We start from the raw sequence: 16,326 nt of genomic DNA on the forward strand, positions 1-16,326 counted from the left end.
GACGGGGCACGCGGGCAGGCAGAGGGGAGGGACCGGCTGCTGTCGGCATTGGGGGGCCCGGACAGCTGGAAAGAGGGGTGGGAGAGAAATAACAAAGCTGTAAATCATGACACAAAACATGCATTCATTTTATTCACAAAAACAGCCTGGATCGCTAAAACATTACAAACAGCATTTCAATTTAATGATGTAGAGAGAGCTGGAGAGACGGGGATTTGAACAGAAGAGAAATATCAATTTTCGTAACTGCTTCAGCACAGGTCCTGCAATATTATTTTTATTTTGATTTTAACTTCAGTAAGTTTACAAAAATTACTTCTAGGAGTAAACCATTGCAATTAGGAGGTTTTTCTGTACGCAGTGTTTCTTGTTCTATATTAATAAACTAACAATGACTTTTTTTTCTTTTTTTTCTTTTTTTTTTAATTCTTTTTTCCTTTTTCAAAGACCGCCGGTTGTGTAGCAATTGTTTTCTTCCACCTTTTATATCGAACCTCTTGCGGGTTAAACTTACATAGGTGAACGGCTAGGAAAAGGGACACTACATCGCTTTAAACATATTCTCATTTATAAACATGAAGTTGAGGCATTCTAGAAACTATCCACTCTATTGTATGATGGGAAAGAATCAAATAAAAAGTATAAATGAGGGTGCAATTAAACAACTGTGCTAAATTACAGTAGTGCTTATTAGTAACTAGATTTTAAAAGGTTACTGTAAATTTACATTCCCTACACAAGTACTGCATCTTTCACACATAAACAACATCAACACCAAAACACGGAAAGAAACTGATTGTCCATACTCTGTCTATTAAGTCTTGGTACTTTACAGATCCATTGTTTTTTTCTTTTAATTATTTTTATTTGAAAAGCAGTTAAATGTCTGACTAGGACTCGAAGATGTTAAAACGAACGCAAAAAAAAAAAAAAAATTATAAAAACAGGAATGAGATTTGCGAGAAAATATTTTTGGTTCTAAAGAGACACAGGTGCATCCATTCATTTCAGCCAAAAATCCCTTGCCTGAGACAACACAAGCAAGCAGTGACATTGCACTTGGATGACAGAGCTTTGGGATTCCCGTTCCTACTGGAACCATCTGAACGCGGCTCCTGTAGGAAGCATCACCTTCTGGAAAGGAAGAGAGACAGGGAGGGGGGACAGAAGAAGAAGGGACAAGGCATTAGGTTGGGTCCAGCGCAGCCACGCGCCAGCAGGCTTGCACACCCCACCCCCCATCCCCACCCCGGCATCGCTGGCCCCAGTACGGATCCAGTCCAGGCTCGGCATCCCCCCAGATGTGGCCACGCATCCCAAGGCTTCCAGCCTGCCGGCACATGCCGGGATGCCGGCCAGAAGGAGACGGGGGTCACCCTGCCGCCGGCCCCCCCTCCCCGGCAGGGCACCCGGCACAGCAGCTCGGCCATTGTTCCCACGTCCCCGCGCCGCGGCTGGCACAATGGCGCGGCCCCCGACTTCCCCTCCGGCCGATAGCGAGCACAATGGCCAGGCCGCGGTGAGCCGGCGTGGCCCAGCGTGGTGGCCCCCTCACTGCCAGCCCCCACCTTCCCTGCCGCGGACGGACAGACACCCAGCCGACAGGCGCCCAGCCAACGGATGGCTTCAGGAGGGCATTTGGGGGGAAACTGAGGTAGGGAGTGAGCTGGCTGGGTTTGGGGCCACCAGGCCCAGGAGCTGCTCGGCACACAGGGGACATCACCCCCTGTCCCCAACAGAGCAGCCCCAGGCACCACCGGGGACCTCTCAGCATCTCACAGGGGAAGAGGGACGAGTCCCGCCAGGCTCAATCCCATACGCAACAAAGCACCCGACGACAGAGGATGAGATCTCTTGGAAGCCACCTCCAGGAAAGGTGGCATGGGGCAATGGCCCCAAGGGCTCTGCAGCCTTCTGGAAGGAGAACCTGAGATGTTTCCCAGCTGGATGGGGTGGGAAGCCTGTGCAACATTCGTGAGACCGTGGGTGGAGTATGCAAGGACAACAACGCCTCTCAGTGCCAGCAGCCCCCAAGCAAGGCCCAGCCATGCCAGCCAGCACACAGGGCCAAACGATCACCAAGACGACGTGCCTCAGAGGGCCCTTTGGTTGCTGCGTCTCCAGACAAGCAAGGGACACGAAAGGGAAACAAGCCACAGGCTGCCGTGACGAGCGCGGGGCAGCAGGCTGGGCTGCCACGGGGCTGTAGGTGGGACAGCCAGACCCAGCAGCAGCTCCTGGCGTTGAGCCTGTGTGCGGGGCTGGGTGCCTCACGTGTTGTCCCAAGAGTCAAAACCATGCCACGTTCAGGTCCCTATCCCCACGCAGTAGCCAGGCGGCTCTCATCAGGTCCTTCTCTTGGATTAAGACACCCACCGAGCCTCAATGAGTAACCACGGCAGCGTCTCCCCCCACCCCTGAGGGAGAGGCCCTACAACATGCTCACTGCCACAGGCACCATGACCCAAACATGGGGCTTGGGCAAGGGAAGGGGGGTAAAGGACAAGAACGGGCAAGAGATGGTGGTGCCCAGCTCGTATGCTGACAGACTGCACCTTCTCCTGCTCCCGGCCTGTGTCGGGGCCTCTGGGCAAGCTGAGCTGGGGCACTCAAGGAGCTCAAGAGCTGCAGGCATCACTACTTCCCCCAAAGTCTCTGCAATACGTAATCAGGTGTCTGGGGAAGACACAAGTGCCTCTGGCCAATGATGCACGGGGCTGTGGCGCTGGATGCAGAACCACGGGGGCAGAGCGTGGCAGACTTACCAGCAAGGGTCACCTCCTCAGATACACCAGGAGCGAGGAGGGGGCTCCTAATGGGTCTGGAAGGAGATGTCTGATACAGGTCACCTTCAGCACCTCTGCCCCTTCATTATTAGAGCTGGGCAACCAGCTCTAATGTGGACGCCCAGGATAAATCCCCCCTCATCCCACCATCACAGAATCACAGAATTGTTTGGATTGGAAGGGACTTTCACAGACCACCCAGTCCAACCCTACCGCCATGTGCAGGGACATCTTTCACTACATCAGGTTCCTCAAAGCCCCATCCAACCTGACCTTGAACCCCTGCAGCAATGGCAGCTTCTCTGGGTGACCCATTCAGCATCTCATCACCTTCATCATAAAACATTTGTTTCTCACGTCCAACCTAACTCTGCCCTCTTCCAGTTTAAAACCACCGCCCCTTGTCCTGTCACAAGAGGCCTTGGTGATAAGCCTCTTTCTGTGCGACTGACGTGAGCACGGCAGTGACCCTCACATCAGCGCTAGCTGGGACACCAAGGCACTTCATCAAGGCTTCTCCAGATGGAGGACAGCTCTGTTGAGCCAAATCCCAACTATTCATGGCCTTCGTGTGACCTACAGCGCTGGCGACAAACCCGGGGTGACCTGCCCAGGGCTGGCCACCAACCCCACGTCATCACCTGGGTTGCCGGGTCTGGTAGAGCCCAGAGGAGCCTGATCGGTGCAGGGACGTGCTGCTGCCTGCTCCAAGCAGCTGACCTGCCTCACCAGTCTTAGAGCCTCAGCCAGCCACCGCCGCACCGGGACACCGGCGGCAACCGGTTATTCGGGCTCTGTAGATGTGCAGATAAAGCTTAACGGCGGCAGAGGGATTTAGCCCTTTTTTTTTATGCCACCATAAAGGTTTAATTCTATTTTTTTACTGCTTGATTTTAGATCAATGTTTAATCACAGCTGCGGCCCCTGTCTGGGCTCTCCGAAGACGCTCCTCTGGACACACTGGGCTGGCAGACCACCGTCACTGCCAGCTGCTCCTCTCCCGGGCAATGGCACAGCTCCCCGCAGAGGGGGACGATGCTTCCCAGCGCCCTATGAAGTTTTCAGCCCCATATAAAGGGCCACTGAACGGCCCCTCCTTTCACAGTATCCAGCACTATGGTGTGATGGTACCCCACCAGGACCAGCAGTCCACGGAGCTGCCGAGCTGGCAGCAGCTCTGTGTCCTGGCTGCCGCCACCACCACATGGGTCTCCACCACAAGGCAGGTGCCAGCGGTTGCCCTAGGGTTGGCCCATCACAATGCATCACCAAGACTGGTTGACATAAGGTGAGGTTTAACAACCCAGTCATTGCCCCAGCGTCCCTGTCCCAGCCACACAGGGCCACAATCACGTTCAACCCTACCAAGATCTACCAAGGTCAACACGGGGCGCAAGTGGATATCCTGAGAGAGGGGAGGATCTGCTCTGAAAAAGGGATAGTGATGCCCTGGAGTGACCCACATCTGCCCAGGCATCCATCCCTACCAGCACAACATCTCTTTTCAGCCTCAACACACCTATGGTTGTGCCCAGGAAGGATGGGGACCCATCTGTGCTGGGGCCCAACTCTATCACACGAAGAGCCCTATTTCAGTGGCTTCAATTTCTCAGCCAGCCACGGGATGGGGAAACCAATCAAGGGGGTGACCATTTCATGGGCTCCCGGTGCTATTTATCATCCCCGGACGCTGCACAGCGCCAGGAGAAGGGAGCGACTCCTCCAGCTGCTGTGAGCTCTGAGTCTATTGACCCGCTTTAGGACTCTTTGGAAGAGATGAACTTTTTTTTTCCCGTTCTCCCTTTTTCCAGATCACTGACTCAGCAAATTAGAACAAGAATATAATTTAGCAATACAGCGGTTTTTGAAAGACACAGTCCCCCTCTCCTCATCCCCACCGCCCAAATAGATTTTTTTTTCCCCCTTCACTATTCATTCAGAGCTGATGCTAATTGAAAAATGTAGAACGTGGACTAAGAAAACGGTGGGTTGCCTCTTTGGGACAAGCAGAGGATGGGCAGCGCCCTGGCGCCAGGATGCGCGATCCAGCTGATGTCCGGGTGACTTTTTAGCCTTTGCCAGCTCTGGGGATGCACTCGCCAGCAGGAAGACGCACGCTGGCACAGCTGATGGCGGGATCAGCTCCCGGAAAAATCAAACCCAACTTAAGGACAACATGTGGGGGACCCACGGGTGCGCAGCAAAAGGTGGGCTCTGCCAGAGCTGTGTGCCCACGCACCACCCCTGCACTGCATGCCAGTGCCGCCAGCACCCAGCCCTCACCCATGCCACACCACACCACCAGCAGCTGCCCACAGCCCCGGCTGAACTTCAGACCAACACAACAACCCGAGTCACCGGACTCCTCCTGCGCTCCCCACAGGAATATCCCACCTCCCCTGCAGATTTGGCAAGGTGGCACCCCAACCCAACAGCAGCTTGCCGTGGCTCTCCTCCGAGGCCAAGGGCAACACCCATGGGTGGGCCGTGTGGTGCGCGTTGACAGCCCAGGTACCACCCCAAAGCCTCACACCAGGGGGATCCGGGCATCCCCTCGCTCGGCAGGCGCGGCGGGAGCAGGGGTGCTCCCAGCCTAGTCGGGTGCCGAAGCAGGAGCTTCGCCTGCGGGGACTGCAGCTCGTGTGCCCCCAGGAAATCTGGCTGGTGCCTTATGGCCTCATCCTGACCGCCCCAGACAGATGCTGGCCCAGGGAGACCTGGCACGGCCACAGCACGGGAGACACTGCCCAGTGCGCACTGCAGCTATTTACCACCCAAAAGCAGGGACCTCCACGCTCCTGCTCAGAGCGAAGAGCGAGCTGCGGGGCTGGGCTCCAGCTGCACCACAGCCACAGGTTTCACTGTCACCGATTACCTCCAAGCTCTGCCCCAAAAAGCCATCTCCTGCCTCCTCATCCTCTGACCCAGTTGCTGGGTTAGAAGCCACCCCCAGGCTCGGGAGCTGCAGCCCACCCAGCACAAGGGGTGCCAGCACTGAAACTCCAGCAGAGACCTGCTGCTGCCCCTGCCTGCGAAGGGGAGAGCGAACCCCAGCTCACCCAGGGACCCCAGGGAGATACCCCAGCCCTCCTCCCCAAGCCAATCAACCCCGGTACGTAAGAGAGGGCAGGGACTGGGGGCACTGGGTAGAGCACACATTTCACGGTGAGAACCGTTAATGGAAAAGGGAAAAATAAAAAAGTAAGAAGTACCAGGTGTTTTATTATCTAGGGCAAGATCCGAACCCAGGAGCGCAGCCCGAGGAGGGGTTAGGGTGCCTGAGAGGGGCCGGTTACCTCCAGTGCTGCAGAAGGCTTCTTTTTGAGTTCTTCACATTTTCGGAATTTGCAAATCTGGTGGCCAGTTTTGCGATTCCTACAACTGCTGCACTGCTCGCAGTTTATCCGTCTTCGGCAGGGCGGGCACATGCCGCATCTTTTCCGTTTCTTTTTCCCCGAATTGATGGCAGATGCCAACTCATTCTGCATGGGATACTCTGCCAAGCCAGCCATATGGAGCGCGCTCTCTGCCAGAAACACGCCGGCAGGGGTCATAATGAAAAGGCCTGGGTTGATGGGAAAAGCCCCCAGGTAAGGAAAATCAGAGGGGCCGTTCATTGTCTCTGCAGCTGAGACTGCCTCCATGTCAGAGATACCAGTCCCGTGGTCGCTTGCTAGAGGAAGATGCTCCTGTACCACTCTTTTGAGCATTTCTGTCGACTGAGCAAACTGTTGTAGGGCGGTCTGTCCTTCTGAGGAGATCTCCGACACCCGGTCTAATTTGCTCAGCATACTAGAGATGTTTTTGTGCTTTGAGGTAGAATGACTTTTATCCACAGTCGCTTCGTTGCCATTAGCTAAGGGGTTGCCTTTCTCTGAATGTTCGCTTACCGAGCTGCTGCTACCAAAGGTGGAATAGTGGGAGAGTGGACGGGACTTCTTAAGACTTTTGTTCAAAGGTTCACTTATTATTCCACTTTTGTTCCTCCTCTCGGAGTTGACAGGGGGTTGAGAGTCATCTTGATTATTTTTTTCCGTCTCTGGCTTGTTCCCAGTGTCTTGATGGGAGCCCGAATTTGACATGGTGCCCGGAGCACAACAGCAAAATCAAACCCAAAATTTAAAAAAAAAAAAAAAAAAAAAAAAAAAAAACCCAAACCCAAAAACCCACCCCCAACGCCAAAGCGAAAGACCCCCAAAGCCCTTCTGGTAGCACCAGCCCGCCAGCCACCAGGGAAAGCTCAGATGGGAAAGCTCATCAAGGGGGTGTCTCCTCCAGCGTGGGCTGCAGAGGACTTCAGTCCGATCTCAGTGCAAAGACATACTCTGTGGCTCTGGTACACAACACGCGGCTCTGGAAGTAGAAAAGAAAAGAGAGTCAGCGCTGGCAAGAGCCAACAGGCTTTTCAAAGCGGCTCTTCCTCCCCCTGCCACGAAAGTCTCAGCGCCACGAACAAAGAAACTCCAGGGAACGGACCTCGGTGGAGATCCGTTCCGCTGCTCTTTAAAAGGGTCACCATCCAGACAGAAACGGGGGGTCACTGGGGAAGTCCTGGCCTGGCAGCAATGGCACTCTGCCGCTTAAAGGTTCTCTGTGCCCAGCTCTCCTCCCCCACAGACTGCAGCCCCAGGGAAGTCACGGGGCTCCTCTCCTGCTCCGCTCCAGCGGTGTGCGGCCCCCACGCTGGATGGGACCGCGGGTGCCCGCAGGATGGCCCCGAGCTGGCAGCCGGAGTTGGCCAGAGGGCTACCAGGTCCCCACCCTGCAGGCGCCTGTGTCGCCCGCCGGCCAGGTGCCATGGAAGCAGCAGGGTGCAGGGCTGCACCCCAGCTCCTGCGCCCTCCCCGATGACGCTTCTCACCCAGCTCAGGCTGGGCTGCTCCCCTTCCCCTCCTCCTACTATTCCTCCTCCTCCTCCTGGACCCTCGTCCCCAGGCCAGCACTGCACGCCAGCACTGGGCAGGGGAAAGAAGACACATGGGGAGCTGCAGTGTCCACCTCCAAACCCCACCAAGAGCTGCAGCATCCACTTCTGAGCCTCGTGGGGAGCCACAACATCCACTCCAGCTCCACACCCCACAGGGAGCTGCAATGTCCACCCCTGAGCCCCTGCAGCATTTTCTTCTAAGCCCCACGGGGAGCTGCAGCACCCACCTCTAAACCCCACGGGCAGCCACGGCATCCACCTCCAAACCCCATGAGGAGCCACAGTGTCCACCTCTGAGCCCCACGGGGAGCCACACCAGCCACCTCCAAACCCCATGGGGAGCTGCAGCATTCACCTCCAAGCCCCACAAGGAGCCACAGCGTCGACCTCCAAGCCCCACTGCTGACCTCCTGCCATGCCCTGGTGTGCCCTGCCTGCACGCCCGCTGCAGGCACCCGGCCCCTCCAGCGCAGGCAAGAGCTCGGCAGTGACAGCGAGAGCCCCCCTTGGCGCCGTTCCCCGGAGCGTGGGGTGACACCGACGTCCCTGGGGCAGCTCGGGGGCAGCTGGGCCCAGTGTGGCTGAAACACTTGTTGTGAAATTCCTCCTCCTCCCCTCCCAAGCACGCACGCACGCACGCACGCACAGGCACCGCCGGAGTAATCAGGCTTTAGGAGAAAAGCTGTAGGGCTTAGCGGAGCAGGAACCCACGTCCCCACCCCAGCAGGAGCTGGGGGAGGGCAGTGCTGGGAGGAGGCCCCTTGCCTATCCCATCCCTCCATCCGGGCCATCCCGGCAGCCTCCTCTCCCGAGTCTGGGCAGGAACACAGCGCGGAGACACACGGAGAGCTCTGCTGGGACCCTTGCTCCTGGCTCAGGGGTGATGCAGCAGGGCAAAGGGCATCCCTGCACCCCCTGCACCCTGCTCCTGCTCATCTGTCACCCTTTGTGTCCCCTCCGTCACAGCCAAGCCATGAGGCAACCCCAACAACCCCACTACAGCCCAGAACCCTTCCCCACGGACGCGGCTCGGCGGCCGAGCTGCGGGCATCGCGACTGAAACCCTGACGGGGGCAAGGTCCCCGCACCAACCGCCACGGTGCTGGCAGAGGAAGACAGCCCGTCTCACCCCGGTGCCAGAGCCGACTCGCCTGCGGCGAAACCCCCCCCCCCCCCCGCCCTCGCACTAAAAACCGCTTGCTTCAGCTGCTGCGGGATTTAAGATGCAGCGCGGATCGATGCAGGGCTTGGGTTCCAGCCTGGAGCTCGCCAGGCCACGTGGGGAGGGAGGGCTGCAGCGGCAGGACGGACTGCCCTTCCCTGAGCGCTGTGCTCCACGCCAGGCAGGAGGATGCTGGACCACAGGATGGAGGCGAGGCTGGGGTGCCCCCTAAATGGGTGCTGGGGCACTGGGAGGGTGGGTGAGCTGCTGCTGTGCAGCTGGGGCACCCCGTCCCCGGCTGCCGGGGAGGTGGGGGGCCCGTCCCTGGAGGCATTAGGACGGGTCACACCTTAACGCCAGAAGCCATGGGTGCTGGGGCCGGAGCAGGGAGCGCGGCAGGAAAAGCGCCGGACGGGAGGATGTGAGATAAAGCTGCCCGGCGGCGTTATCTCGCACCCGCCTGCCGTCGCCTTTCCTGCGGCCCTGCGCCTCTTCCGCCCCGCGGAGCGGTGGCCCCGCTCGGCCCCCCAGCAGGGAGCCGAGCGCTGGGCTGGTTTGGCCCGGGATTTACCAGTCTGCCCGCTCGCCTCGCGGCACTGTAACCATCGGGCTGCGGCGCTGCTGCGGCAGCGCTGACCAGGGGTCTCCAGCCACGACCAGGAGCACGCCTCGCATTGCTCTGCCAAAGCGCCCGAGTCACGCCCGCGTGGGGCTCGCCACCACGCCAAGGGGTGCCCCCCCAGCCCCACAGCACAGGGCGGGGGGGGCCCGGGAGCCAAAGTGGGGAGGACACCGGCTGGAGGCATGCCGTGGTCGCCATCTCAATGAGTTCACGTCTTCCTCCACAGCCAGCCGTACCGGCCAGCCTTCCCCAGCTGGCTCTGGCAGGCCCATTGGTCCCACCCTGCTGCGGAAACTGGGTGCCAGCAGCTCCGAGCCCTCACCAGTCACAGCCTCCTCTGACCAGGGCTGATGGCTGCAGAGCCTGGAGCACAGCCCCCCCCCCCCCGCCCCCAAGCACCCACCGCTGCGGCAGGCGGCCACGTAGGGCCAAGGCTGCCCCGGCCCACCCAGTGCAGCTCCCCTGTCACCCGCGGGGACAAGGGCCGCACCACCGTGCTCCCTCTCAGCCCCAGCAGTGCGTGGCGGCGCCCAGCTGCTGGTGCAGGGGGCTGCGCCAAGCCGCGCCGAGCCACGCCGAGCCGTGCCAGGCTGTGCCGAGCCATGCCGCCACACAATCCCGCCATTGTCCCGGCTGCCGCTCTGCCTCCGCCAGCTCCCGCCATCTGCAACCGCCTGGCGCTGCCCTCCAGCCCCCTGGGGCCGCACTCCTCCGGGGTGGCAGGCACCGGGCACCGCTGCCAGGCCAGGTGGGATGGGTCTCTCCCCCACACTGTCTCCCCTCCAGGGACCCCAGGACCTGCTTGCTGTGGGGTTCCAGGCTAATTTGCACAAACGGGGTGTCCCCCCCTACCCCGGCATGGCGGGACCACCCAGCGCAGCCGACATCTCAGCTGCTCCTCACCAGCCTCTGCCCGGCTGGGTTGCTAATTGCAATGGGGGGAGGAATTAATGATCTTAATCCCTTCTTTATGATTGACCCGAGTAAAGACTGCGAAGGCCCCCCTGTCCCGTTTCTGCCCCTTTTCCGGCCCCCATTCCCTGGGGAAGGCACCGAGCAGCGTCATCTGGGTCCCTGTCAGAAGGTGCTTAGTCCCGGCCGCAGCATTAAGGGGCACGTGATGGACTCCCTCGCCCGGGTCTTTGCACCGGGCAGCTTAGCAGCCTGGAGGGATGCCAGGGTTCAAGGGGACACCACCAAGGTCAGGAGGCCCCAATCGACACCCAGGGAGTTCCCAGCCCTTTGCAGGACTCTGCTTCCCCGCCCCTCGCAACCCCCCTGCCAGGTACAAGCTGAGCCCACAGGGTCTGAAAGCCCTGGGGGTTCAATCAACCGGTGAGCTACAGCACCCAGGCAAAGCTATCACTTGGGTGTCACCCCCTTTGCCATCTCTGCTCCCACCAAGATCCATTTCCATGGCTCACCCCAAAAACCTGCCCTCCGCCAGACCAGGATGCTCAGCTGGGGCAAGGCAACGGCGCTCTCCCATGGTCCAGGAGAACGGGAATTCTTCTCTCCCCAGAGCTCCCGCCGCCAGAGCTCAGCCCAGCACCACCCCATGTCCCCCCCCTTTGCTCTGCCCCAGGGCTCCCTGCATCCCGGCACACAGGCTGACCTTGGGGATGGTGCTGCAATAGTCCTAACAACTGCAAAAAAATACAAAGGTTGCAAAAGGATCTCTGGTGGTCCAGCACCCGGAGAAAACACCCCCGGCTGATGGACGAAGAGTCCCCCTGATTGCGGGCACCATTTACCGTCAGAGGGGAGCAGGAGCGGAGATTTGCTTCTCGTAAAAAAATGACAAGCTGCGATTTCCAGCCCGCTCCCCTGTGTTATTTCACTGCATCACTGGAAAGCCACCAGCTCCTGCCGATGTAAAAAGTCTCATCTTCGAGAAAGAACTACTGCTTTCCTTTAATTTTAAATAAATTAACCTCCTCCCGGAAAAGCCGCCGGTTGGTCAGCCGTGCACAGACACGGTCGTAAAGGGAGAAGAAAGCAGCAAAGCCGAAGCCGAGCTGCTCCCGGGCTCCGGAGACAAAGGGAGAAAATAAAAATTCGTCTTTTTTCTAATCCCTGGGCGCTGGGTGGGCACTGGGGGCAGCGGCTTTGTCCGCCCGGAGCAGACGGAGGACGAGTACGGAAGGGACCCCGGCGTCTTTTCAGCCTTGAGAAAGGCAGTAATTGTCCCCTCCACCGGGTTTTTGTCCCCACTTCCTCCCCCTTGACGTGCGGCCGCCCACTGACTGCAGCCCCCACCTCCCTAGCAAAGCCCTGGTAATGGACAGACAAACAGACGGATGGATGGACAGACTCAGCTGGGCCATGGACAGATCGAAGGAGGGCACCCTCCACCAGCACTCGCCCCCCTCGAAGGCATCCCAGGAAGGGCGTGGGTCAAGGGAGGCTGCAGCTGGAGGCAGTCTCCCAGCTGGAGGTACCACTTACAGCCCCAGAGAGGGGCCAGAGGTGGGCCCCGTGCTCCTCAACCACTCTGGACAACAGGGTGGAGGACAGGGCCTCCGGATGGCCATGATCGCAGGGCCAGGGGTGGTGGGAGCCACGCATGGGGAGTCCCAAGACACCCTTGAGGCATCCTGGTGCCTGAAACACACCCTAGGATGGGAAAATCCAGCAAGTAGAACAGGACCACCGCCCTGTAGCACCATCATGGGTCAGAGGATCCAGCTGCAACCCGAGTTATAGGCTCAGGAGAACAAATACCACCAGAACAAGGTTCAAAGCAGCTCCAACCCCAGCACCGCAACACCCAACTCAACTCCTAGGGACCCCCAGCACAGTCAAACCTGCTGCTCCCTCCACCGTGTGACACACGGCAACTGAAAGCTGGCAGTGATGTCTCATCACAGCCTCACCAACCAGAAGTCAGGCAGCAGGTGCCAGACCAAAGGGCTACTGCACCTCTCCAACCACACAAGGAAGCACCACCAAGTCTTGAGCTGCCAGGGACTCAGCCAGGCGAGCGCCGGCCACAAGGACTGCTGGCGCAGCGGAGACCCACGGCGCGATCGCCTCCGGGCTGCTGCTTCTGCCAAAGCCACGCGGGGAAACAGGTGAGCCAAGAGAGAAAACAAGCCGCGATCTCCCAAGGCTGAATACCCTGCAGGACACCCATTCAGAGAGAACTCGTGCCTGATAACCATCCTTCACCCACCTTGTTTGCAAGCCATCACCTCTGTCAACCCAACAGCCCCCAAGCTCTGCGCTTCGCATTCATCCTCCCAAAAACTGGTCCAGCCAGAAGATCGACTCCTGGATGCGCCGTGGAAGTTACCATCACCCACTGCATTTTCTCCAGACATCAAGAGAAGACGCCTAGGCCTGGGGCAGCTTTGAGCAGTGTCGTAAATGCTAAGCCTCACCCTGGGCGCTTGCAGGCTGACGAGCCAGAGGTATGACGGGTCGCCAGATGGGCAACTCGCATGGAGATAGTTCATCTCCCAGGCTCCAGAATATCCTTTGAAGGGCCAGTTGTGGCAGCCGCTCTGCTCATCTTTGCTGCCGAGGTGGCACTGAGGGACGTTAAGAAGCCAACTCCTGAATTAAAAAGGCTATGGAAGATTAAATCCAGCATCTGGAGTTAGCCCTGGAAGCAGATGGTGAATCACCATGGCACACAGAGTGCCTTTCACCCGTCTCCTCCTTGCAAGCAGCCACTCTGCTCTGGCAGTGCCTCCCAGGAGCAGCTCTGGATGCACACACAGCCTGGCCAGCCAGGGCCAGATATGTGCCCTGCCAGGCACATCCTCCAGGGACAGCGCGGTGAGGCCATGCCGCCGTCCTGCCGATACCCAGCTGAGTAGGCAGGAGGTGATGCCGCCTCCCCAGGTGGGCTCCCTACGCCAGGGCTCCAGCAAAGGCGTATTTTTTCCCCACATAACCCCACGGCTTCCCAACCCGCCAGCACACCATGTCAGTGCAGCACAGCCACACAGGGATGCCCGACCCTGGAAAACGCACCCAAGCAAAGCAGAGCCTATCACCGAGGCGCCCTGAACTTCCAAGGAGGTTACCACAGCAGAGAGGACAAGGATGTTCCCAGGGACACCACCACCTCCATGCACATCCTTGAACCTCACCCTGCAGCCGGCCCCGCGCACGCCCGGCAGCCCCAGTGAGCTGCGGTGCCGGCACAGCCAGAGCCACCGCCGCGGGGACCGACCCGCGCCCGGGGCCACCCCACGCTGCTCGGCCGGGAAACGTGGCTGCGTCCTGCCTCCGCAGGGTGGTGGTTATGGATTAAGGAGTCTTAAATGTCAGACGACCAGGCGCTCCCTGGAAATCCACTTATCTCCGCTGCCACTCGGAGCGGCCGGAGCCGGGCGGTTATGGAGATAACGCGATTTGAAGCGTCCACCCGAGCATTGCAGGGCTGCGGGTGCCCTGCGGACAACACCAGGCACCTCCTCCCCTCCTCCGCTCGCCCAGCTGCTGCCCAGAGAGCCGGGTGACGGCCGCGCTGCTCAGTGCTGGGGGGGCTGCTCCCACCTGCACAAACCGCCCCCGCCTTCCCCCATTTGAGGGGATGAGGGAGGCTTGGCAGCCTCACCTCCCCGGCGCTCATCTCTCCCCCCCTGTGCCAAAGCTGCGCCAATTCGCTGCCCAAATCCTAAAACGACTGTAACTAAAACCTACCAGATTGAGCCTCGGGAAGGGCCCCCCCACTCCCGCCTTCTCCCCCCCCCTCCAAATCGGATTGAACAGATCTGTGCTCACACGAGCCCAGCTCGCAGCCAAGCAGCATCTGACATTCACGCGCCGTGGCACGGCTCTCTGCCGCTCGCCCACTCCCCCCGGCTTGGCATCGCCTTGCCTAACGCGGCTTCACTCCCAGCCCAGCAGAACCCCCCTGCCCCTCTGCAAAGGCCCCCTAGACCCTCCTTGGAGGGACCCCAGCTCTTTGCTCCAGCTAGTCCCCGGCGTCCCCTCCACCCAGGGAGGTCCCCAAGGTGATTTCAGGGCTAGGTGTTCAAGAGACCAGGTTGAATGGCCCAAGGGTCTTGGGTTCAGGTGGACAGAGGGCAGGCGCTGCCCGGTGGCAGATACAGGCAACAACGGGCGTCCCAGCAGGAGCCCCAGGAGCCACTGCAAAGGGCTGCGGGGGGGGGGCCCAGGCAAGGCTTTGCCCCAGGGAGACCCCCACACGGCTCGCTGAGGCCAAGCTAAGATGTGTGAATCACTCCCGTTAACAGATGGGGCGATTACAGCGTAAATTACTTGGGGTCTAACCGATAACCAGGTCACGGAGAGACCGATCAGCAGGCGCAGAGCTCCGAGAAGTTAATTAAAAATAAGAAAAAAAGTTGTGGGCACAGCCACATGGGAATATTCGATGGCGAAGAGCCCCAAACCCATTAGTGCCACCTCCAAGTGCCACGTCCAATGGTGTCCAAATCCATCTAGTGCCACCTCCAAGTGCCACCTCCAACAGTGCCCAAATCCTTTACTGCCACCTCCAGTGGTGCCCAAATCCATCAGTGCCACCTCCAAGAGCAGTCCCAGCCCAGAGAGGTCCCCTTGTGCTCCTGGTTTTCTAAGCCTTGTCCCTCCACATCCCACCAGGCAGCTCCGGGGTGGCAGAGCACAAACCAAGGGGCTGCTTTGGAACCCAGAGCGCCAGCAGTGGGGAGGGCTGGGGCACTCGTGCCAGCACCTGTGTGGCCATCACCACCAGCAAGCAAGAAAAGCAGCACGCTGGCAGCAGAAGCACACACTTAAGACCGCCAGGACCAGCCCAGCGCATTTGAGTCCGGTCATTAACGGGTGGTGGGGACCTCGTGGTCCTCAGTGATGAGAGCCCCTACCTCCAGGGTGGCAGGGCAAGGCTAACACCTCGGTGCCTGTGCACATGGACCAAGCGAGTGCAGGGAAGCACGGCAGGAGCCGTGCAAGCAAGGGTGCAGTGAGCACCCAGCTCGGCCAGCCACCCCTCTGAGGGCTGAAGAAGACAGTGGCATCTGAGAAGCATCTCTGCCGCTCACACCAAGAACACTCGGGAGGGCAGGGTCCACGCTGCTTCTGCGCTGGTGGGATTCAGGCGTGCGATCCCCCCCCGAGTCCCCCACTAGCGCCTGCTGCTGAGGAGGAATTTTTGTAGGAATTGCTTTTACTGCCAGGAAGACGGCGGCACTGTCGGAAAGCCGCCGGGGTCCGCAAACGGCAGCTATTGACAGATGTCTAAGAGGACGGCGAATAATCCCGTCTTCCTCTGGGAGGATTCGGGTCGCCCTCGCCCTCGCCAGGGGTTTATCCATTGTCTGGATCTGCCGGCGGTTGTTATTTTTGGTCAGCACCACGTTTTGCTTGGCCTCGCTGGCAGGATGGAAATGGGAGGAAGAAGAGAAAGGGGAGGAAGGCTGCTTGGCCAGGGCTTGGCGGGGGCAAGAAGACCAGCTGAGTTTTGGGAGGGGACAGTGGGGCATGCCGCAGCCCTCAGGGAGTCTGGGTCAGCATCCTCTCAGCCTCCCAGCCTTGCTAAGCCCAGCCAAAACTCACCACAGCGATGAGGCTGGCCAGCCCAGGCACCACAGCCTCCCCTGGAGCCCAGGGGAATTGCTCCCAGCAAGCCCAGTGGACCAGAGAGGTTTGAGAGGTTTTGTGGGGCAGGTCTTGCTGCCCAGCTGCCAGCACCCTCCTGCGCGGGCAGCGGTCGGGGTCGTCTCCAGCAGCAAAAGAAAGCACAAGGGAGCTCCGGCAGGGACGGGCAGACCCTGCCCGCCACCACCACCATCCCAAGCCCAGCCTGCAGACCCACACGTGCCTCAGGTCCATCCAGACGGGCCAAAAAAAGCTGGGGAGCCTCATGAAG

At 59.4% G+C, this 16,326-nt stretch overlaps 1 protein-coding gene across 1 annotated transcript; it reads right to left on the reverse strand.

Annotated features, from left to right (window-relative positions):
* Window positions 1-1,089: 1,089 nt before the first annotated feature.
* CXXC5 (CXXC finger protein 5) lies at window positions 1,090-6,868 on the reverse strand. The gene is made up of 2 exons (XM_009951560.2): window positions 6,083-6,868; window positions 1,090-1,134 (listed from the first exon to the last, which is right to left on the reverse strand). The coding sequence occupies exons 1-2, from the start codon at window positions 6,866-6,868 to the stop codon at window positions 1,090-1,092; spliced, it is 831 nt and encodes a 276-aa protein (XP_009949862.2).
* Window positions 6,869-16,326: the final 9,458 nt, after the last annotated feature.

This window comes from Leptosomus discolor, chromosome 10 (genome assembly GCF_034619465.1).
Source record: "Leptosomus discolor isolate bLepDis1 chromosome 10, bLepDis1.hap2, whole genome shotgun sequence".
Taxonomy (NCBI): Eukaryota; Metazoa; Chordata; class Aves; order Leptosomiformes; family Leptosomidae; genus Leptosomus; species Leptosomus discolor.